The sequence below is a fragment of the Cucurbita maxima genome, unplaced genomic scaffold (genome assembly GCF_002738345.1).
Source record: "Cucurbita maxima cultivar Rimu unplaced genomic scaffold, Cmax_1.0 Cma_Scf00031, whole genome shotgun sequence".
Lineage (NCBI taxonomy): Eukaryota > Viridiplantae > Streptophyta > Magnoliopsida > Cucurbitales > Cucurbitaceae > Cucurbita > Cucurbita maxima.
This window is the reverse complement of record NW_019272047.1, coordinates 18,629-41,695: the sequence shown is the minus strand read 5'-3', so window position 1 is coordinate 41,695 and position 23,067 is coordinate 18,629. Positions and strand designations below refer to the sequence as shown.

Sequence of the window (23,067 nt, the reverse complement as noted above, 5' to 3'; positions counted from 1 at the left end):
AAAAAAAAAAAAAAAAAAAAAAAAAAAAAAAAAAAAAAAAAAAAAAAAAAAAAAAAAAAAAAAAAAAAAAAAAAAAAAAAAAAAAAAAAAAAAAAACAAACAGCTGCCATCAAAGTAGAATGTGATTTGAATTTTCCAATCCTTCGACATTCAGAAATAATATAATCACTCAGCCAGATTAACACTATCTTGAAATGGTGTTTTGAGTTAATGACTTCATCAAAGGAATTAAACAAGTATTTCTATTTCGCAAAAAGGAAAGAACACCAACAAATATAAAATTTGATGGAATCAGCATATAATGCTTGCTGCAAAGGATAGCTAAACATATCAAGCAAAGATTGTAGAAACCTTGAATTAAGTGGAACCTTAATCTTTTTTCCATCTTGTTGAGCACCCATGATTGATGAATCAAGCTCCACAGCACCATTATTCACTTGCAAAAACTACAAAGGACATATAGGAAAACTTCAAAACAAAATCAAATACATAGCCAGCCTATTTGAATTATGGTGAGCGAGCTATAACAAGTATTGCGAATTAAATATAAGCGAGAGTTGGTGTGGTGCGGTTTTGAAACCAAAATGGGAAACATTCTATCTTCCCACATAAGAATCTTCATGTCAAACAATATCAAGTGATCGTCCAATGGGGCAAAGAAAAAAAAAGCTCCACCCATTCATTAGCTCACCTCATCAACCAACCCTTCATATGTCAACTGAGAACACATGGGAGTGACCATGTCTACCTGCAAAGCAGGAATGAGTTTTAAACAAAAAAGCCAAGTGAATAGACTAGACAAATATCATACACAAACTAGCACTACCTCCATGGAAACCAAGGAGCTTTAGAACAAAGTATTCAAATTGAATCTAAATGATTCAAATACAACTATTCATGCCTTGAAAAAAATGGAACTTCTATACCCCTATCACTAAATTACAGAAACTAATATATAAGCAATGTATAACCTACACAATCCAACCCATGTTACCTAGTGACATTCGCAAGGGGAAAATGGAGTATAGTTAAACTTTACCTCCCTATCTAAAAGAATGAGTGTATTTATCTCTGGCACAGCCATCTGAAATAAAAGAATAAATCAATTCTTGCATAAATTGCTTAAATGAAATTAAAAAAGAAGGAGAAAGAGAACAAGAGATCAAGTTAGACATTTACATCATTTGAGTTAACAGGTTCCTCTGTTTGCAAGTGATTCAGAATGTCAGCAACACGGACAGATGCTTTGCCTTTGGCCCTCACATTTGGTATTGCTCCAAAGGAAAACTAACGTCACAACCAAATAATTATCCCATGATTACACAGTAACTCACGAATATGAATCAGTGAATATGGGAATAAATCCAGCATCTTTTACAGTACTAGCAATGTACTTACTATACAGCAGCATTGAATTCATGAACAGATTAAATATGTCCCAGTTCTAGGTTTTATCCTAGGTATCATAAAAAAAAATATGCAGGAAAGATTGTAAAACCTCAAGCTTGTGGATAGCTTTTGCAATATGCCAGAGTGAACTAGTATCACCATCAACGAGGTATTCCTGCCGGAAAGGAGGAGAAAAATTAAATGTCAAATCATGCATAGGCACAAAGAAAGAACATTGAAAATATCACATAGAACGACTGAATGAACTTCTCTCCATACTTTGTTAGAACGATCAAGCTCAAATGACAGAATATCCTCATCCAATGGAATTACGTATAAAGGATACTCCCCAATGGTCAACAGGTGGTGGACCTTTTCTTCCTCCAGAACCTGCATCATTTAAATTTGAACTCTGATTATGAGGATGTAAACAAAGTTTTTAAACTTGTAAAATTTAAAATTAGTCCATGACTCCGGCTTGCTGCCAACTCTTACCTTCTCACAAACCACTGTGCGGCGAGGGACAAAATAAACAAAGTATTCTCTTTGAAGTCCTTTCGAAGTGTCATTTTGAATATGTGAACATATAAATCTCATCAAATCCATCTGAGCACGAACAAGATAAACCACCTTATTGCAGTCAGTTTGAATTGGATCAGATGATAGATGTCGTAATTCAGCTCCATGTTCCTGTATCACGCAGTCGCAATTCCTCAAAAGATTCAAATTGGCAAGTGAGAGAAATAATTAAATTCCCACTAGAAAAACGAAACTCCATTGTACGACAAAACATGACTTAACTGAATAAAAACACAACCCAATTCACTAGATTGAAAATGGAAAACCAAATATGGATAAGAAAAGGAGATATTCACATAAACTCTTCCAGTATCCGATCTCTTTCGCCCACCGGTAAAAACAAGCCTTTATTGAACAGAAGAGACTACCTTAAGAATTGACGTCTGGATGATTAATGAAAGAGAACCTCCAAGCTTAGGATCAACGACCAAACACTTCCTTCCTCGAATCTATAAAGCAACATTCAAATTCAAAGCAAATTTTGTAAATTAACTCTTCGGAATCTAATCTCCAATGTTATACTAAACTTGCAGGTTAATTAAATCATCCATAAACTCCGAGTACAGTCTACTTTTTCATTTGTGAAATGCATGATCGGTTGCCTAACAGATAGATAGAGAAAAAATAAATAAATAAATAAAATAACTAGTGGAACTCAAATTCACCATTATTGTTAACCGCGGGAAAGGAACTCACATTTTTCAGGATGTTTATAAGCTCCTTCTGAGATTGTTCCCTGAAAATCCGATCATGAAAACTTGACGACACGGTTTGAAAGAAATTAGCAGTAAATTAAGAAGCGTTGATCAGAATAAAGAACCTGAGTGCTCGGAGATTCAGGGGAGCATTATCCAAGTTCGGAATCTGCGCCATCCAAGTAGAAGATCTTTCTTTTCCTCTGAACTTCAATTCAACTCGTTTTAACAGAGAATTTCCCTTTCCCTCGCTGGAAGAAGATGGCGGTCGACTTCCGATGCATATATACTCATTTTTTCATCGGCGACGCGCCGTCGAGCTGATTTTATTATTATTTTTTTTATAGAAATGTTGTAATATTTCGAAAATTAAAATTTAAATTAAAAAAAAAAACAAAAAACAAAAAATCAACTTCTAAGTGATAATTTATTTTCAGCTTTTTTAAAACCCCTTTTTTCCATTTTTTTTATTTTGAAAATAATTTCCCAATTATAATAAAAGAAATTCAATTATTGGATCAAAGTCTTTAATCTAAATAAAATAAATAAATATTTTAATCGTATTAGTAATTAAAAGGAATTATAAATATTTTATTTTTATTTATAAATTTAGATAATTTTTTTTTTAAATAAAAGTAACTGAGAATATTTTAATAATATAAAGTTAAAAAATTAATCCTTTCCCTAAATAAATGTAATAATAATAATTCTATTTATAATTATTTATTTCAATCCTCTACTTGGAATCAAATAAATAAAATTTAAATAAAAATAAATAAATATCGTGTCTATTTACGTATTTATTTTCTAGGGTTCTTCAGGAATCTCTAGAAGGAAACGAGGGCTCATTCTTTGAGGATATTTCACACTACACAGCACGAACAAGGTATTCCCCTTCTCTATCTTCATAACTTTCTTCAATATCATAGAATCAATTGTTCTTTTCGGTAGGAAGCACTTGATGAATGTTGTTTCTCGTCGATTTCCGTTCAACTTTGTTCTTGGATTTCCCTAATTACTCTGGATTTTGTTGTGCAGGAGGAGTTTTCTGAAATACGGTGTTGATATGGCTGGGAGAGATGAGTACCGAATATTTGTGGGTGGGTTATCGTGGGAAATCACGGAGCGTCAGCTTGAGAATGCCTTCAGTCGATTCGGAAAAATTATCGATTCTCAGGTTACCCTTTGTGATATACTTTTTGATTTTTGGTTTGATCTGTGTGGCTGGAAATCGAAGAAACTGAGCACGTTGGAATGAGTAATTAATCTATTTCTGATATGAGAAGGAAATTGAGGAGATTTTGGATTAATTCGGTTTCATTTCAGTGTTCTTGATCTTTTGGAAAATATAATTTCTGAATTTCCACTCCCTTCCCTCTAAATAACCTTGCACTGTAGGATTAACTATTGCTTTCAGCTTTTTTTTTAACCTTTAATTTGTCTCCGTCCTCTTCTCTTTCTGATGAATTTTTTTCCCCTTGTGAATGAGGAGGATGCTGTTAATGAAATTTTTGGGAAGCGGTCTTACTGTTCATGAGAAGTTGAATGCATCAAGATGCTGAAGGTCATAGGGTTGTATGTTGCTTAAGCATTATCTGTTTAAGATCTGCTGGTTAAGAGAAAGTACTATTGTCTGGAAATTTGGAATATGGTTGGCTGCAAACTCAATCTAGTTCTCTAGCTGATTGGGGTTTGGTGGGATTTTAGTTTGTGAACTCAGCAACTAACTTGTTCTGTGGATAAAAGTACTCGTCATTCTTTTGCGACAGATAAATGATTTAATACCAGAGTAACTATTAACAAGTCATGTGCTGATACCTGCTCGAGCAGACCTTCCTGTCTTATCGTTATTTGATGCTTTTGAAGAGGAAACTGAAGTCACTAAAATGTCTCGTGTATTCGAAAAATAGAATGTTCTAGTATTTGCTCAGAGAACTTTATCTTTCTCTGGATGATTATTAAACCTTCCATCTTATCCTTGGCTTACTCTACTTTCCAATGGTATGACTAAAATTTAACGATGAAAGTTATGTGGTTACATGAGATGATGTACTGGGGCAGAAGTTCTGGGCTAGATTACCATATTGACTCAGATAATTGGTTTGCTAAGTCATCTAATCACAGAAAATATCTGTAGACATTTGTCATTGGATGCAAAATTTTGTTGTACAAAGATTGTTTCATACTACTAGCTGCTTTTGTAATGTTCTCTTCGTTTCCCTATCCTTTACTGTAATCATTAGCAGAGTGAGAGATAGCTGGTTTTTCATTTGCTAGTTTCACTGGTGTTGAGAGTTGTCAGTGTTCTAAGATGAAGAATACGTTGAATTGGTGCCTCCTTTTTGGCTAAGATTTATGATACCGTACAAAGGTGCAGTGTTTGGAGATCAATAGCCATTTTATCCTTTTGAGTAGGCACTGCTTCTTTGAATTCATTTTGCTGAGGTAAATCAGAGTTCCCTACTTGTTCAGGCATAATCAGAAAGTTGTTCGTATTGGTTTTTGTTCAGCAGTTGATGTGGCTAGAAATTGTACTAGCAATTCCAGGCTTAGCTGCTCAGACATTTTCCGAAGAATTGGCCAAAATGCATTTGTAGTCTTTAGTTTGACATATTTCCTTGTTGTACAAAGATAGCTGAATTGTAAATGTCAGTTTGAGTGCCTTTTCTGATCGGTTGTTGTCATCTCTGCTGAAAATGTTAAGATACTATACAGTGGACATGGAGAATGGACGTTGACGTGGTTATTATTGCCATTTGTACCTTCCAGATCTCTAAAGGCCTCTGATGCTGGATTTCTTTCTGTTTGACCAAGCATTATGGATATCTATTTGTTGGGTATAGACTGCAGCAAAGCAATTGGATCTGAAGCTAAATTTGAGTGTCTTTAGGTGCAGTGTTGCAGGTTGGGCTTTTTATGAGTTATTTAGAGGAATGGATTTAGGTTGTGGCAACCTGAGAAATTATGGAGCTTTAGTTTTTCATCCATTGGTTTTCAACCTTTTCCCGTTGTTTGAAGTTGTTCCAAGATCGGTCCAGAATTCTGCTATTTTGTTTTCCTTTTTTGTGGTGTGCTAGTTCCCTCATTTTATACTCGTTGACAGTATTTTGTGCTATCAGAGTTTGAATTCCTCGATTATTGATTCTATTTAAACTTAAGAGGGGTTGAATATGTACCTAGTTAAGTACGGTTGCCATGCAAGCTGTTGTCGTCATCAAGTTTTCTAGTACATCCTCTTGTCCACAAACTGCTGACAGGATCTCAATTACAGAATGTGCTGGCATCTCCAACTTGCCTATGTCTCCTAGAGCATTCATCTTGGAAGATGTGTTGCTTAAGGATTTATCTTTCAGATTTATTCCACCATCTGTTTCAGATCTCATCCCAATATGGTATTGATAGCAAGATGGCTATAAAATTCTTGTGTTCCCTTGTGTATTATTTGTTGAGGTTAACAAATCTCTTTGTTGGAGTAATACACATATCCAGTGAAGTGATTGTACTGGGTTTTTTGAGTCAACGTTGGATTTGAGTGCCATTTTGGATGCCTGACTGCACAGAACCCATGTAGCAATTTTTTTTTGTGGAGTTGTTTCTTTTGAGTAAAAGGGGACTAGAGGTCTAAGATACTCCCACTTCAGAAGATAGAGATAAAGACATGCAGGTTCTTTTGTTTTGTTAAGGAATTATGTAACATGTTGCAATGAGTTCTTCATAAATGGAAGAAACAAGTAAGTTGTCAGACTGTTTAAAATATTTTATGCTGTTATTATAATTACTATAAGTTTAAACTTCGAATGATTTCTCTTTTAGATGTTGTACTTATCGTGCATACAGCATGTGATAGGCCGAACATCATCACCAGCTTGTACCCATGACTTATCTGTTACCATAGTTGCTGAATGAGTTTAATGGAGTTTTAACCTCGTAACTTGTTGATCATGGCAACTGTTTGTTATTGATTTTATACCTCTTTACAATGTCACAAATGTATTTGTGGTCTTCAAGGCCAAGATTGGGTCTACTTTCCGTTGCTCTTAGATTCACCTCGTTTTCAGTGACTCCAACATTCAGAGTGTTGTCACATGGGATCTTAAATACCAAAACAAAATCACCTTATATTGGTGGTTAGGTCATAGATTTCATCATGAAACATTTTATCTTTGAATATTGAGGAGATAGGAATCCTGGGCTATTTATTTATCTTTCATTATGATGGTCTTCTTCGTCACTTGATAATGCCAGGTTTTGTTATGTTAGACAAATTTTCTTCATAATCTAGTTTCAAACTATGCTGATGGTTTGTATGTTTGAAGTTGCCACCTGCATTATTAGCATGAGATGTACTTTACTAGCTCTGATTTAAGTTCTATGGGCTGTTTTATTGACTGGCGTAAACTTCCTCTTTGGTGTTCCTGTAGATCATGTTGGAAAAAAATACAGGGCGCCCACGTGGCTTTGGGTTTATTACGTTTTCAGATCGACGGGGAATGGATGATGCTATCAGAGAGATGCATGGACAGGAATTTGGAGAACGAATCATTTCAGTGAACAAGGCTGAACCTAAAATGGGAGAAGATATGGACCATGGTTACAGGGGGGGAGGCTACTCAAGTGGTGGCAGGGATAGCAGCTATGGTGGTGGAGGAGGAGATAGATCTGCTAGGCAAGATGAATGCTTCAAATGTGGACGTCCTGGACACTGGGCCAGAGATTGTCCTGTGGGCGGTGGTCGAGGAAGGGGAGGAGACTCATTTCTTTCACGTCCTCGACTTGGGGATAGCGAATATGGGGATCGCTTTGCTGGAGATAATAATCGTTATGTGGATGATCGTTATGAAGGTGGTGGACGCCTTGGAGATAGAGATCGTTTTGATAGCAGCAGGGACAAATATGGAAGTCGCGATCGCTATGTTAGTGACAGGTAATGACTGATATTTCTATGGATTTGAATTTTATTTTCTGTGTATAAAATATGTTTGTTATTTTTCTAGTCTTAAAATTTATCCTTTTAAAGTAATTATCACTAGAATACGATAAATTAACAGAAGAGTGATCCAATATCCTTTGTTTTGCTGAGTAATCACGTGACTTCTCAATTAATTCCTTGCAGCATTATACTTGATCAATCCTCTCATCTCTATAGGTACCCACCTAGTGGAGACCGCTTTGGAAGCAGTAGGTACAACAACGACTCTGGTCGATTTCCAGTAAACAGCTTTGGTAAAGATAGGGGCTATTATAGAGATGGTGGACCTCGTGGGGTTGATAAGTACGAAAGCAGCGGTCCAGCACGCAACGAGGGAAGAAGCTACAGGAACAGACCAGCTCCTTACGATCGCCCTAGCAGAGCAGCAGGGAGGCCATCATCATTTGATCGTTATTGAATGTTGAGTATTAGCATCTTATCAGTTTTATCTAGTAAGTACTACATGCTCGGTGTCATCGAAAACCTTTAGTCATCTAGGATATAGTTACAGTACCACGACCTGCCAGCAGATTGCTGCTGTTTTATCTTGCTTTCATGTATCTGATAAACGACGAATGGAAGGAGAACTGATTTAAGTCGACCCTGAAATGTTGAGCCGAATCTTCGAGGAACCAACGGTAGAAACGTTGATAATCAATTAGGAAATAGAACTGTAGAAGTCAGAGGGCACCCTACATGAAAGGGGCATGAATGGCAGACCAGAAGTCTCCTCTCAGTTAAGAGTGGAAAGGGAAGAGGCCATTAATGGAAGAAAAATGGTTTGGTTTGGCCCACAACTGTCGGAATTGTTGACTTCCCTTCAATCCATCCCCACTGGCTTGACATGTACTTGCAATGCCACTATTTTCGTCGGCTCTTGTTCATGATTTACTTGACTTACCTTTTTGTGGAAAAATTAGGAAAAAAGTGTCGTTTTTGGTTGGTTGACTATAAAACCCACTAGCTGCAAATTGGTGTCCTCCCATCCCTTTTTTATTTCTTTTATTAACAAATAAAGCAAAGTTAATAATAATAATAATAATAATCATAATAATCATAATATATAAGCTTAAATTCTAAGTTTAATTTATTTATTTACATATTTATATCTGGGTCTTAACTTTTTTATTATGGTTACGTGATTGACTTATTACTTTGTTTGACAAAATTTTAAATAAATTGAAATTCAATAAATTAATTAATTATTAGAAGAGGTATTTATATAAGATTTTAATTATTAATAAAAAATATATAATATGAATAAGTATAATTTTTTAATTAATAAAAACAACTGGAAGTTCGATTAGAATTATTCTGTTACCAACCTAACCGACTCAAGTTAGTCTAAAAAAATGTTCAATCATATACACTCTTATTATTAGACACAAAATTGAATGAAACTTATTATAACTCTTTTAAAATTTAGAGATAGATACCGATTAAAGGCTAAATTTGTAATTCTAACTCAAAATGATAATCCATCCATAATTAATCTTTCGCTATTCTATTAACGACTTTTTGGTGGTGTGGTCCAAAAATTTGAATTTTTGGGCCTTTGGATGTCTTCTTATATATGTTCGTATTATAGTACTTTTCCGTCCATTCATAGAATTTAAATTTATAATGTGATGTCTCACATTAGTACTATAAAAATCTCACATTAATTGGAGAAATGAACGAAACATTCTTTATAAGAACATGAAAACTTCTCTATAGTAGACACGTTTTAAAATCATGAGACTAACGACAATACATAACGGGCCAACACGGATAATATTTACTAACAGTAAACTTGGGCTATTACATGAAGTATTTCTAAGAGTGAAAGTAATCCGTTCTTTCAACATTCTTCGTCTTCACATGCTCAGTTAATTATGAAGTTCAAACTAACTCAAAACACAGAAGTATTTTGTTGGTATATATCATGATTATCAACTTTTTGTGTCTCTTATTCGAATGTGGTATCGATTTATTTAAATATTCATTTTTTCCTCGAGCGTCAGAGCGGAATAACACTCAATACCCTAAAAATAATTATCTTTGAAACATTATTACAGTGACATAATCTTTTTATCTTTTGGTTGAATTTTCAACGCATGGTTTGAACCAAATTAATTCAAAACCAAGCTGTCATATTCTCTTATCATAAATCAACCTCCATCCTCTTTGGAAAAATGAAATAAATATACATAATTTCCACTTTTTAATCTTTAAATAAATAAAAATAATAATTAATGGAATCAATTCCCAAAAATTATAATATAAAATACTTTTTATTATAATAAAATCAAATCAAATCAATAGAAAAAAAAATAAACTAAAATTGTGAAGAATATTAATATTTCTAAAATTTATTATATTATAAAATAATATAAATTTTAATAGTTTTAGGGTTTGGTGGTTTGAAAATATTATTTATTTATGCTTCCATACCAAACTATGACTAAATATTTTCTTAATTGGAATATATTAAGTTATATTTGAAAATTATTATTATTATTATTATATATATGTTAGAGCCTAAATTAATTTATTTGACAAACTATATAATTAAAATTTTGATGAAAAGTAAATTATAAAATTCAAAGCCTATCGAAATTTCTCGATAATGATAATGATAATAATAATAACTATTACCGAACTCGAGCGTTTATTTTTGACAAATATTTGAAATTTATTTTAAAAATGTATTTTTTTTTAATTTGTTATTTTCTAAAGACTAATTGTTTTGGTGCTCACACCCCAAATCGTCCGGTTGAGTTGGGTTAGACTTTTTTTTTTGTTGAATTTTTTAAAAAATGAAAATTTTGGTTCGGTTCGTGGGTTCGAATTTTTTTTTTTTTTTTTCAAATAGACCTGAAAATAGAGTTTACAATCCAATCCAATCCAACCCTAATTTTGAAATTGTTACGAAAATTTAAAATATTTTAAGTTTGTAACAAACGTTAGTAATAAATGTTTCGTATAATTTTAGTTATTAATGTGACATATATTATAAATAATTATTATTTTTTAAAATAATTAAAAAAAATTGAATAACTCGATCACCCAACCCAAAAGTAAGAGGTTTGGAGTGTGAACCTACTCGAGTCATTCGAATCACCAACCCAAAATTTCGGATTTATACCCCAAAATTATGATGTATAGAATTTTAGATGTCGGACAAAATGGAGACAAGAAAGCCTTTGTGTAATAGGTTAAACCCACCACTAGCAGATATTGTCTTTTTTTGGTTTTTTTTCGGGTTTCATTTCAAGATTTTTAAAACGTATATGCTATGAGAGGTTTCCACATTCTTATAAAGAATGATTCGTTTTTCTCTCCAACTAATGTGGGATATCACATTTTATTTCTCGTGTAAACAAAAATTCCTCATTTGGGTTCGGGATAGGTATTCTCGAGACTAGGATTCCGTGAGTTAAATAAACATCTTTGTATAAGAATTAGGGTAACCCGACTCTAGGGCATAGGATAAAATAACAATTATTAATTAATTTCCATTTGGACTCTTAAAAAGTCGAACTATAGAGTCTCAACAAAAACGTCTATATATTTCCCACACACATCTCCTTCAATTAACAGCCACACAAGTACCATACCTCCAAAATAATCTCCACCCTCTTTAATTTTCCACCTCTAAAAATGGTCGCCGCCGGTCAGGGAGGCGACGGAGCACTCTCCGGCGGCTCCAACATCAGAACCATCGCCGTCCGCATCATCACAGGGCGGTGGTTTGTGGTGTTCGCTTCACTTCTAATCATGGCGGCCGCCGGCGCCACTTACATGTTCAGCCTATATTCCAACGACATAAAGTCGGTTTTAGGTTACGACCAAACGACGTTGAATTTGCTGAGCTTTTTCAAGGATTTGGGTGCAAACGTCGGCATTTTATCTGGCCTTATCAATGAAGTTACGCCGCCGTGGGTGGTTCTATCCATCGGCGCTGTCCTGAATTTCTTTGGTTATTTCATGATTTGGCTCGCCGTTACTAAGCGGATCTCGACGCCGAAAATTTGGCAAATGTGTCTCTATATTTGTGTTGGCGCTAATTCTCAATCATTTGCTAATACCGGTTCGCTCGTTACTTGTGTCAAGAACTTTCCAGAAAGTCGAGGCGTCGTTCTTGGTAAGTGATTATTAATATTACGAGAAAAAAATCACATTTTTATTATTTATTATTTTAGTGTCAGTATGACAAAATCGAGAATAAACCCGATCCTCAAAATTAGATGTATTGTAAAATCACAACTTTTAGCTTATTCCCTCCTACGTTCAATCGTGTAAAATTGTCAGTTACAACGTGCGAGATTCTCGAGTAATTTTTCAACGAAAATCGAACAGTATATTCTGTTTTTTCCAAACATTCACACGAAACTTGTGTGTCTGAATGTTCGAGTGAATTTAACCTAACGAATTAAATTCATATTTAATGTGTTTTCCCAAATTCAAGGGTTCACCAAATTTTGATTTTGAAAGCTCCCCATTTAAAGTATAAACGTAATTTCCACTCGATTTTTAATTAATTTAAATTAATATACTTTTGCTATCCATTTTTTTTTTTATTTTTAATTTTCCAATTTCTTTTATTTCCTATTATTTATTATTAATTTTTATTTCATTTCCATCCCCATGATGCCCATTTGAAATATTTGTGATATTTTAAATAAAATATTATTTTTAAATATTTATTTAGTTAAACTTTATACTTTATCTAAAAAAAAATATCTCTAAATTTTTTAAAATCCCAATAATACCCTTACACTTTAAAAAAAATTAAAAAATACTTTTACTCTAATATTTTATTTCAAAATTAACCCTTAACTTTTAAAAGATTTTTAATTAATTTAAATTAATATTTTTTTATTTTTTTGAATTTTTTTATTTTTAAATTCATGGGCTTCTTTTTAAATAGTCTTTTTTTTAGTTAAAAATATTTAAAATTAATATTAAAAGTTTTATTTTTTAAAAATTTAATTATTTATTTGAATTGTGAACAGGTATCTTAAAGGGGTATGTCGGGCTGAGCGGCGCCATAATTACGCAGCTCTTCCACGCATTCTACGGCTCCGACACCAAATCCTTAATACTCCTAATCGGATGGCTTCCGGCGGCCATATCCTTCGCATTTTTACGAACAATTCGGATCCTTAATACTCCTAATCGGATGGCTTCCGGCGGCCATATCCTTCGCATTTTTACGAACAATTCGGATCATGAAAGTAATCCGACAGCCAAACGAGCTCAAAGTCTTCTACAATTTCCTCTACATTTCACTCGCCCTCGCCGGATTCCTAATGCTAATGATCATCATAGAAAGCAAATTAATATTCACCCAAGCCGAATTCGGCGGCAGCGCCGCCGTCGTTCTCCTCCTCCTCTTCCTCCCTCTCGCCGTCGTCATCGTCGAAGAATACAACCTCTCTAAACTCAAATCCGCCGCCATTAATCCCCCAAACCCACTTCAAATCCTTACAGAGAAACCCAATCCCCCAAAAACAGAGCCCCAAAATTAATCCCCCAAACCCACTTCAAATCCTTACAGAGAAACCCAATCCCCCAAAAACAGAGCCCCAAAAACAAACCCGACAACAAAAACAACCATCTTGCTGGACAACAATCTTCAACCCGCCGGAACGCGGCGAGGATTTCACAATTCTTCAAGCTCTGTTCAGTATGGACATGGCGATTCTGTTCTTCTCTGCAATTTGTGGCGTCGGCGGAACTTTGACGGCGATTGACAATCTGGGTCAGATCGGAATGTCATTAGGATACCCAAAAAGAAGCATTAGCACATTCGTGACACTCGTTAGTATATGGAATTACCTCGGACGTGTCGCCTCTGGTTTTGTCTCTGAAATTGTTCTAACAAAATACAAATTCCCACGTCCTTTAATGCTTTCTTTAACGCTTCTTTTGTCATGTGTCGGTCATTTGATCATCGCCTTCGCCGTTCCAAATGGGCTTTATGTAGCTTCAATCGTGATCGGATTCTGTTTCGGAGCGCAGTGGCCGTTGCTTTTCGCCATAATTTCCGAGCTATTTGGGTTGAAATATTACTCTACGCTTTACAATTTCGGGTCGGTGGCTAGTCCGATTGGATTATACGTTTTGAATGTGAAAGTGGCCGGGAATTTGTATGACAAAGAGGCGGCGAAGCAGCTGGCGGCCAAAGGGCTTGTGAGAAAAACAGGGGAGGAGCTGAAATGCTACGGCGGAGAGTGTTTTAAGCGGTCGTTTCTTGTGATTACCGGAGTTACTTTGTTGGGTATGTTTGTTTCGTTGATTTTAGTGATTAGGACGAGGGGTTTTTACAAGAGTGATATTTATAAGAAGTTTCGAGATGAAGCTGAAGCAGAGGTGGTCGGAAATGGCGCTGTGGTGGCCACCGGAGCGCCGGAGGAGACAAGGAACCGATAGGGGTGTGTTTGGCGGGAAAGAAAATGGGGTGAAATCCGCCGGAGCGGCGGCGGAGACGAGGAACCGACAGGGATGGGTTTGGTTTGAAAGTGAAAATTTTTCTTGTCCTTTGTCGAAACATTAAAATTTCCGAACTTGTGAGAAAATAATTTACATGTTTCATCACCAAGTTTCTAATTGATATTATTGTAATTTTCATACTTAATTATGTACTAGAACCCATTATCTATAAAAATTAAAAAAAAAAATAATTTAAAGGGTAAAATTGTCATTTACTAATTACAATCCTAAAGGTAGTTCGATAAAATTTCAGCAATCATTTATGCCAATTTTACGTGTTGCTGCATATAAATTAAATTTTAAAACAGTAAACGAATAGATAATAATAAATTTAATTATATCAACACAAATTAGAAATATTGGATTGCGGTGAATTTAGTCCTTAATTATCATTCTTATTTTTATTTTTAATGAAAAAAAATTGAATAAAAAAATGAATCTTGGGAAAAGGTCCACAAAATTTGCCCACCAAGGCCCAATATTTATTTTTGAATTATAAATATATATAAATTTATATAATTAATTTCAAGTAGCTGTATCGATGTACGATGATCATGGGCAAGTGTTATATTGCCTTTGTAAGAAGTCGTCTTAGTTCAGTTGGTAATTTAGAATCTAGTTGTCTTAGCTCAGTTGGTAAAGCATATGGGTTTTAACCATTTGGTTGTGGGTTCGATTCCCATAGACGGCGACCTCTCTAGTCTAGTGCGCGGGAGTGTTTCTATTATCTTGAGGGTGAGAGGGAAAGATCATGACGTCACGGGCTAGTGTTGTTGTTGTTGTTGAGTGTGTTTTCGGCAAGTGTTGTTGTTGTTGTTGAGTGTGTTTTCGGCATGGGGCTATAAAAGCGAGTGTTATGTTGTTGTCTCAATAAACTATGATTTAGAGATTTAGAACCTTTTAAGGAGCCGTCTTAGCTCAGCTGGTAGAGCGTATGGTTTTTAACCATGTGGTAGTGGGTTACAAATGGCGTATGGTTTTTAACCATGTGGTAGTGGGTTACAAATGGCGTCCTCCATGATGAGCGTTTGTTTCTATTTTTCCTTTTCGGCATAGGCTAAAAGTGAGTAGTGAAGACCATGACATTTAGGCCAGTGTTATATTGTCTCAATAAGCTATGATTTAGAGATTTAGAACCTTTTAAGGAGTCGTCTTAACTTAGCTGGTAGAGCACATGGCTTTTAACCATGTGGTTGTGGGTTCGATTCTCACAAACGGCGACCTCTATTGCGCGAGGATGTTTCTGTTGGATGATGAAAGTCCCACATCAGCTAATTTAGGGAATGATCATGGGTTTATAAGTGAGGAATACTAACTCCATTGATTGAGGCCTTTTGGGGAAGCCCAAAGCAAAGCCATGAGAGCTTATGCTCAAAGTGGACAATATCATACCATTGTGGAGAGTCGTGTTCGTCTAACATGGTATCAGAGCCATGCCCTAAACTTAGCCGTGTCAATAGATTGGCAAATCCTTAAATGTCGAACAAAGGACTCCAAAAGGAGTCAAGCCTCCTCGAAGGTACGAAGGCAGTCAAAAATGACTAAGACTCCAAAGGAGTCGAGGCAGTCAAAAATGACTAAGACTCCAAAGGAGTCGATCCTCGATTAAGGGGAGGCGTGCTTTGTTCNCCGTGTCAATAGATTGGCAAATCCTTAAATGTCGAACAAAGGACTCCAAAAGGAGTCAAGCCTCCTCGAAGGTACGAAGGCAGTCAAAAATGACTAAGACTCCAAAGGAGTCGATCCTCGATTAAGGGGAGGCGTGCTTTGTTCNTAAATTTTAAAACAGTAAACGAATAGATAATAATAAATTTAATTATATCAACACAAATTAGAAATATTGGATTGCGGTGAATTTAGTCCTTAATTATCATTCTTATTTTTATTTTTAATGAAAAAAAAAATTGAATAAAAAAATGAATCTTGGTTAAAGGTCCACAAAATTTGCCCACCAAGGCCCAATATTTATTTTTGAATTATAAATATATATAAATTTATATAATTAATTTCAAGTAGCTGTAACGATGTACGATGATCATGGGCCAGTGTTATATTGCCTCAATAAGCTATGATTTGATAGTATTTAATCACCAGTAAGCTTCGATTGAGAACCTTGTAAGAAGTCGTCTTAGCTCAGTTGGTAACTGCCAGTGTTATTTTATCTCAATAAGCTATGATTTAGAATCTGTTCAGAAGTTGTCTTAGCTCAGTTGGTAAAGCATATGGGTTTTAACCATTTGGTTGTGGGTTCGATTCCCATAGACGGCGACCTCTCTAGTCTAGTGCGCGAGAGTGTTTCTATTATCTTGAGGGTGAGAGGGAAAGATCATGACGTCACGGGCTAGTGTTGGTTGTTGTTGTTGTTGTTGAGTGTGTTTTCGGCATAGGGCTATAAAAGCGAGTGTTATGTTGTTGTCTCAATAAACTATGATTTAGAGATTTAGAACCTTTTAAGGAGTCGTCTTAGCTTAGCTCAGCTGGTAGAGCGTATGGTTTTTAACCATGTGGTAGTGGGTTACAAATGGCGTCCTCCATGATGAGCGTTTGTTTCTATTTTTCCTTTTCGGCATAAGCTAAAAGTGAGTAGTGAAGACCATGACATTTAGGCCAGTGTTATATTGTCTCAATAAGCTATGATTTAGAGATTTAGAACCTTTTAAGGAGTCGTCTTAGCTTAGCTGGTAAAGCCATGTGGTTCGATTCCCACAAACGGCACCTCTATTGCGCGAGGATATTTCTATTTTCCGGCCAGTTTTATATTGTTGTCTCTATTAGCTATAATTTAGAATCTTCCAAGAAGCCATCTTAGCTCAGTTGGTAAAGCGCATGACTTTTCCTTTTCGGCATACTTTAGAGCGGCCAGTGTTATATTGTTGTCTCAATTAGCTATGGTTTAGAATCTTCCAAGAAGCCATCTTAGCTCAGCTGATAAAGCGCATGGCTTTTAACTATGTGATCGTAGGTTTGATTCCCACATACAGTGAGCCTTGTTGCAAGCATGTTTCTATTTTCCTTCGACATACATGACATCTCGGTGTTTCTTCGATTGAGAATCTTTTATTTAGTAGAGCGCATGGTTTTTAACCATGTGGTGGTCATGGGGTTCGATTGCTAGTGACCTCTATTTCAAGGTAACTGGTAGAGATCTCGAGCCACAAAGCACGGATTTTAACCTACCTAGAAAGTGAAAGAAGAAAAAAAGAATACTAAAATTTTGAAATAATCTCAAATACCCTTTAACTTTGCAATATATAATCCAACTTAATTTAACCATATAAGCTTCATAAAACTCTTTTCTCCTTTTCTATAACGTCAATAAACCACTATTATTTGTGACTATATACAAACCTACTAAAATTTGCACACATAAGAACATCGGCGGCGACCACGGCGGCGATACTCTATTACCGTCGCCTTTAAATATCATTCCGTAAAAGTCATCCTCACCACCACCGCTATTTCCATACATCGGGCTATTATTAATGACAGTGCCGCCGCCATATCCGCCATTACCGCCGCCATTGCTGCCGCTAAATCCTGGATATACAATCCCTTCACCATTACTAAACCTGCAAATCAACGAACAAATTAAAAAAAAAATCAAAATTAAGTTTAATCAAATTAAATAAAAGAAGTATTTTCCACGTGGAAATGGAAAATCTCGACAAACCCTCAACCCTTAAAGGAAAAAGGGTACCACTTTCATGCTTTGATGACGTGTTAAAAGTTTATGAAATTGGTGTTATTATGTGTCCCACTTGGCTTTAGGGATGATATTTTAAGTGGGGTTGAGTTTAATTTTAAAATTCTTTAAAAAAATTATAATTTTTATGTTATGTCGTGATAGATACCCCGACATTTAATTTTGTGTTAAATAAATTTAATATTTTAAATATTTTAAAATTTTTAAAAATGTCTACTTTTCAATACCTAAAGTCTCCCGACATATTTTTAATTTTTAAAATTAATAATAGACATAAAACTAGATTTTGTGTCAATGTAGAATAAATTTTTTTTATTAAAAGGATTTATTAAATATTTTTAAAATTTTGGAAAATTATATATATATTATTGTTGATTTGTTTTTTATTGTGCTTGATATTTATTTTTTAAAATTTGTATACAATAAAATTATAAATTTTAAGATTATGTTAGATAATAATTTTTTTTAGTTTTTTTATAAAATTCAATAAAATTAAAAGTTTAAAGATATTTTTGAAGATTTTAAAAAAATTTAAAGCTCTCTTTTGAAAATTTAAGAGTATTTTTTAACTCTTTAAAAATTAAAATTAAAAATATTAACTATTTTTATTAAAAAGTTTAATAATATTTTTAAAAATTATTTAAAAATTTAAGAGTATTTTTTAAAAAAATAAAATGAAAAATATTTAATTTACCTTGGGGCACCCAAAACGCCAGCGTTCATAGTGAGCTAAAAAATAAAATGAAAAATATTTAATTTACCTTGGGGCACCCAAAACGCCAGCGTTCATAGTGAGCTGATTGATAAGAGCCACCGACTTAGGCTCAGTACTGGAGGCTTTACCGTACTGGGTGCTAAGTCCGGCACCGGACGGCACAAAAAAAGCGCCATTCACCAAAATATCACCGTCCGTCCGCCAATTCCACGCCGTCCATTCCGTCTCCGCCGCATCTAAACGTCTCGTCACCTGTTATTATCAAAAATTTAAAAATTTTAAAACCCAGCCGTCACCGCCAAAATTCCACCGGTAGTCCCTTTAGATTCCGGCCCCTCCCTCCAAGTCCTGCCAAAAACACGAAAAGAAAGAACGGAAAGGGATGGCCCATTAAGAAATGGTGATTTGTTGGCAGCGCGTCAACGTCATGCGCCGCCCCAAGCATGTGGGATAAGGAATCTAATCCTTCCTTTCCCATGCATTCCTCCGCTTCACACATTCCTCAACTCAAAAGCTCGGCCCATGAGCGGCGCCGCCCCTTTTCCTATTTTAAGAATCTTTATTTTTTTTAAAATTTTTGTGCTATAATATAATATATAAAAGAACATAAATTTTTTTTTATAAATTGAGTTAATTTATTGGTTCAATTAAAATTATATTAAGATGAATCGAGTAGTTTTTAATTAAATATTTAAAAAATAAGTTATTAAATATTTAATTTAGCAAATTGAGCAAATATTTCATAGAAAATAATTATTCTCCATCTATAATTTTTTTATGTATATAAATTGATATTTAATTTTGTTAATTCTTAACCAAAAAAATCCTAATTAAAGCTTTTTTTCTCAGAAAAAAAACAAAATAATATTTCACAAAAACTTAAATTTAAAGTTTTTTTAAAATTATTATTATACGAAAGAAATTAGATTAAATAATAAAAACTCATTAAATAGAAAAAATACTTTTCATATTCCTTCCCCATTATATTTAAATTAAATAGAAAAATAAATAAATAAATAAATAAAAAGCTTTTCAAAAAGCTTTAAAAAAAATTAAAAAAATTAAAAAAAGTGAAAAAGAAAAGGCAAAAGAGATAATTACCTCTTTAGCATTGGGGTTGACAGGAGCCACATAACGGTTACCCTGGCTGTTAATAGTGGGGCGAGCACTGCCGCCAATGGCGTACATTTCCCAAGCCGTGAAGTCATTGTTGACCACATGAATGTAGCCATGTCTGCACCTCGGCATGCGCTGCACCAGAGCCTCACCGAAGTGGTTGAACGCTATGGTCACTTGCATTCCCGAGTCCTGCACGTACCGGTCGTCGTGTCCCAGCAGCATCACCTCGTCGTGGTGCGAAAAATAGCTGTTCGATATTGTTATCCCTGTCGATCCCATTATTGCGTCTATTAGCCCGTCGGTGCAGTATGAAAGCGAGCAATGGTCTATCCAAATCTTTCTTGAGCTGAATATCGAGATCCCGTCCCCGTCCGATAGCCCTCGGTGCCCGACGTGGGTCGGGGTTGATCTTTCGATCATTATCGTAACTTATCAGAATAAAATATTATGAAATTTGATTTAAGATATAAATTAGTTGTGAAATGTATTTTATATAGTTGTTATAAGATCCAAGTCAATGGAGAGAAATAACAAAACACTTTTGATGGGAAGCCCGAAAGGGAAAGTCCAGGACAATAATATTTAGTAGGAGTGGATTTGGACAGTTACAAATGGTATTAGAGACAGACATTGGGTGGGTGATGTGTCAATGAGGAGGCTGAGCTTCGAAGGGGGTGGACATCCGGTGGTGTGCCAACGAGGCTGAGCTCCAAAGGGGTGGACCCAAAGCGGTGTATTAGCAAAAAGGTTGAGTTCCGAAGGGGGTGGACATGAGGCAGTGTGCCAACAAGGACATTGGACCTCGAAGGGGATTGAATTGCGGGGAGTCCCACATCGATCGGAGAATGGAACAAGTGCGAGTAAGGACGCTGAGTTCCGAAGAGTTGGATTGTAAGATCCCAGGTTGGTTTGACAGGAGAACAAAACACTCTTTATAAGGTATAGAAACGACTCGAGAAAGCTTAAAGAATAACAAAACACCCTTTATAAGGTGTAGAAACGGCTCGGGAAACCTCAAAGCAAGACAATATCTCAAAGCATATCGAGATCCAACTTTTAATTCACTCTTGTTTATTATTTTTAACAAAAAAAATATATTAATTTTAAGAAATAAAGTATAGATTTACGGACCTTATGTTGGCATTGCCAGAGGGTACACAGTGATGCACGTGGATGTTGTGGATGATGATGTTGGACACGTATTGGATAGTGATACAACCACCGCCGGTGATGTGGACGTTGGCGCCACGGCCGTCGATCGTTTTGAAGCTGTTGATGATAAGTTCATATTTGAGTTTGATTGTCATGTCGGCGGAGAAGATGATCCAGAGTGGTTCGAATTGGATCACGGCGTGGCGGAGGGTTCCCGGAGTTGGGTTTTCCGGGTTGGAATCTGAGGAGTCGGTGACGATGTAGATCTTGCCGCCTTTGCCACCCATGGCGTCGCGGCCAAATCCGATGCCGCAGTCGGCGAGTCTCTGCCGGTTCGCCGCCCAATTTGGGTCGCAACGCCAGCAATCGTCGATGGGGTTTCCGGTGAGGCAAGAGAAGGCTTGATCCTTTGATTCGATGGATAGCGCTTTTCTTCTCGATATCGATGCATTGACTGTCCTGTGAGGGAAACAGAGGCGTGAGTTGCAGAGAAACAGAGGAATGCTCTGTTTTTGTTTGGACGGTGAGAAAATGCAGGAAAATGCAAGAAAATGCAGGAAAATTTCAAATGGGATTTTGAAAACAGACAGTTTTAGAGAAACCCAAATGTAAAAACAAAGAATCGAGACACGTGAACTCTCCAGCAAGAAAAGGATAAGAAAACAGAGCAATGCTCTGTTTCTGTTTGGATGGCGAGAAAATGCAGGAAAACGCAAGAAAATGCAGGAAAATTTCAGATGGGTTCGTCCAAACCCAAGTGAAAAACAACACAAGAACAAAAAAGACACATTCCTCCCCTCGATCGAACGCTTGTTCATCAACAAAAACAGATTAAAAAAGAATTCTAAAAGAAACCCAATAAAAGAAGCTGAAAATTTTCAGTTTACCTTTGAAGTTCATCAGCAACAGAATCAGGGTCAGGATGCTGGTGGGGCAATGTGAGATTGAAAGAAGCCAAGGCGACAAGAAAGAACAAACCAGACATCCATATCAAGAGAATGCTAAGAACAGGAAACATTCTCGAACGAACAACAAAAATGGAAGCTGATCGGACGAGGAATTTGAGGATGTTTCTGGGCGTTGTTCTGTGGTATTAATCGAAGAAAAAGAGACTGTTTTGAAACAAGTTTAGTATCTGAAACATCAACAAAAACATGGCTGCTAAGAGAGCCTAAATCCAGAGAGAATGTGAGAATGGTGGGTGAGTTTAAATAATTATATTAAGAAAAGGCTTAAAAAAGGTTACTTTCTTGGTGGGGTTTTAGGGTTTTTAGATCATGAAGAAAAAAAAATGAAGAAATTTCAATTACTTCCCTTTTCCATTCTTAACTTGTTAGTAAATTATTCTTAGTATCGAGAAAAAGGCAGTTTAAAATAATGCAAATGGTTTAAGACGAAAGTCAAATATGATCAAAAACATATATTCTCGATGAAAGGTAAGGAATTTCTCGAGAGATCCCGAAATTGAAAATAATGCATATGGTTTAAAACGAGAGTCAACCCTGATTAAAACATATATGCTCGATGAAAGGTAAGGAATTTCTCGAGAGATTCCGTGAAGAAATGCAGCTTAAAATAATGTAAATGATTTAAAACGAGAGTCAAATGTGATTAAAACATATATTCTCGATGAAAGGTAGGAAATTTATCGAGAGATTTTATCCAAAAAATCGTGAAACCTCGATATATCTTTTCCCGAAACCCTAAAAATGAAAAAGAAAAGTGAATGGATTTAGATTCTTTGGAGGGTGGCTGAAAAAATGCATATTCTTGTTCTAGAAATGACAAGCCTTCCCTTCTTTTTTTATAGGCATACTTTATTTCACACTCTTCTCTTCAAAAGATTCCTCACATTGCTATCTTCTTTCTTCTTATCAACAAAAGGGTTCGTGTTGATCTAACTTTATGTTTGGAAATGTGTTTTTCATTTATCGAAAGTAAATCGTGTCATAAAGTGGTAGGAATTATTCATGTTCTTTATACAGGGGTAGATTCGTAAAAATAGCATCTTATTTTTGTTCGTGGTTCAAATTAGGGTTAGGAGTAACGATTTAAATTTTGGGTCAAAATTTGTTTTCCATTTATCAAAAGTAAATCGTGTAATAAAATAGTAAGAATTATTCATCGTTCTTTATACAAGGGTAAATTCGTAAAATAGCATTTTATTTTCGTTCGTGGTTCTAATTAGGGTTAGGAGCAACGATTCAATTTCGAATCAAATTTTGTTTTTCATTTATCGAAAGTAAATCGTGTAATAAAGTGGTAGGAA

The 23,067-nt window shown here is 35.2% G+C and overlaps 3 protein-coding genes, 3 non-coding genes and 1 pseudogene across 7 annotated transcripts in view; 5 read left to right on the top strand and 2 right to left on the bottom strand.

Annotated features, from left to right (window-relative positions):
- Window positions 1-3,001, bottom strand: part of LOC111466547 (vacuolar protein-sorting-associated protein 33 homolog) — a 9,429-nt gene extending 6,428 nt beyond the window's left edge. The window contains exons 1-10 of the mRNA XM_023111253.1: window positions 2,789-3,001; window positions 2,665-2,704; window positions 2,337-2,417; window positions 1,885-2,079; window positions 1,669-1,779; window positions 1,499-1,564; window positions 1,180-1,287; window positions 1,040-1,084; window positions 692-748; window positions 352-446 (exon numbers count right to left, since the gene is read on the bottom strand). Coding sequence (XP_022967021.1) covers window positions 352-446; window positions 692-748; window positions 1,040-1,084; window positions 1,180-1,287; window positions 1,499-1,564; window positions 1,669-1,779; window positions 1,885-2,079; window positions 2,337-2,417; window positions 2,665-2,704; window positions 2,789-2,841 — 851 coding nt within the window. The 5' untranslated portion in view covers window positions 2,842-3,001. The remainder of the gene's footprint in view (window positions 1-351; window positions 447-691; window positions 749-1,039; window positions 1,085-1,179; window positions 1,288-1,498; window positions 1,565-1,668; window positions 1,780-1,884; window positions 2,080-2,336; window positions 2,418-2,664; window positions 2,705-2,788) is intronic.
- A 444-nt stretch (window positions 3,002-3,445) lies between these two features.
- Window positions 3,446-8,603, top strand: LOC111466335 (glycine-rich RNA-binding protein RZ1C-like). Of its 2 annotated transcripts, XM_023110934.1 has the most exons (4): window positions 3,446-3,549; window positions 3,702-3,840; window positions 7,085-7,587; window positions 7,810-8,603. In XM_023110934.1, the coding sequence occupies exons 2-4, from the start codon at window positions 3,730-3,732 to the stop codon at window positions 8,048-8,050; spliced, it is 855 nt and encodes a 284-aa protein (XP_022966702.1). In that variant the 5' UTR covers window positions 3,446-3,549; window positions 3,702-3,729; the 3' UTR covers window positions 8,051-8,603. The 2 variants fall into 2 exon arrangements, with proteins under 2 accessions (XP_022966702.1, XP_022966703.1); XM_023110935.1 differs by lacking the exon at window positions 3,446-3,549 and having other exon boundaries at window positions 3,711-6,394.
- A 2,601-nt stretch (window positions 8,604-11,204) lies between these two features.
- Window positions 11,205-14,249, top strand: LOC111466631 (annotated as a pseudogene).
- A 478-nt stretch (window positions 14,250-14,727) lies between these two features.
- Window positions 14,728-14,800, top strand: TRNAK-UUU. The gene has a single exon. It is a non-coding gene; the product is annotated as a tRNA-Lys (tRNA).
- Window positions 14,801-15,256: 456 nt separating this feature from the next.
- Window positions 15,257-15,329, top strand: TRNAK-UUU. Its single transcript has one exon. It is a non-coding gene; the product is annotated as a tRNA-Lys (tRNA).
- A 975-nt stretch (window positions 15,330-16,304) lies between these two features.
- On the top strand, window positions 16,305-16,377 carry TRNAK-UUU. Its single transcript has one exon. It is a non-coding gene; the product is annotated as a tRNA-Lys (tRNA).
- A 944-nt stretch (window positions 16,378-17,321) lies between these two features.
- Window positions 17,322-21,978, bottom strand: LOC111466524 (probable pectate lyase 18). The gene is made up of 5 exons (XM_023111210.1): window positions 21,686-21,978; window positions 20,778-21,257; window positions 19,629-20,055; window positions 18,574-18,779; window positions 17,322-17,678 (listed from the first exon to the last, which is right to left on the bottom strand). Exons 1-5 carry the CDS (start codon window positions 21,814-21,816, stop codon window positions 17,414-17,416), a joined length of 1,509 nt encoding a protein of 502 aa, XP_022966978.1. The 5' UTR covers window positions 21,817-21,978; the 3' UTR covers window positions 17,322-17,413.
- Window positions 21,979-23,067: the final 1,089 nt, after the last annotated feature.

What these genes read in the sequence shown, in the direction of transcription:
- LOC111466335 (XM_023110934.1), top strand. Translation starts at nt 3,730, where the DNA reads ATGGCTGGGAGAGATGAGTACCGAATATTTGTGGGTGGGTTATCGTGG. An exon ending in GAAAAATTATCGATTCTCAG is followed by an intron (nt 3,841 to 7,084) that starts GTTACCCTTTGT and finishes GTGTTCCTGTAG; the next exon opens with ATCATGTTGGAAAAAAATAC. An exon ending in GATCGCTATGTTAGTGACAG is followed by an intron (nt 7,588 to 7,809) that starts GTAATGACTGAT and finishes TCATCTCTATAG; the next exon opens with GTACCCACCTAGTGGAGACC.
- LOC111466524 (XM_023111210.1), bottom strand. Translation starts at nt 21,816, where the DNA reads ATGTTTCCTGTTCTTAGCATTCTCTTGATATGGATGTCTGGTTTGTTC. An exon ending in GTTGCTGATGAACTTCAAAG is followed by an intron (nt 21,258 to 21,685) that starts GTAAACTGAAAA and finishes TTTCCCTCACAG; the next exon opens with GACAGTCAATGCATCGATAT. An exon ending in TCTGGCAATGCCAACATAAG is followed by an intron (nt 20,056 to 20,777) that starts GTCCGTAAATCT and finishes AATGATCGAAAG; the next exon opens with ATCAACCCCGACCCACGTCG.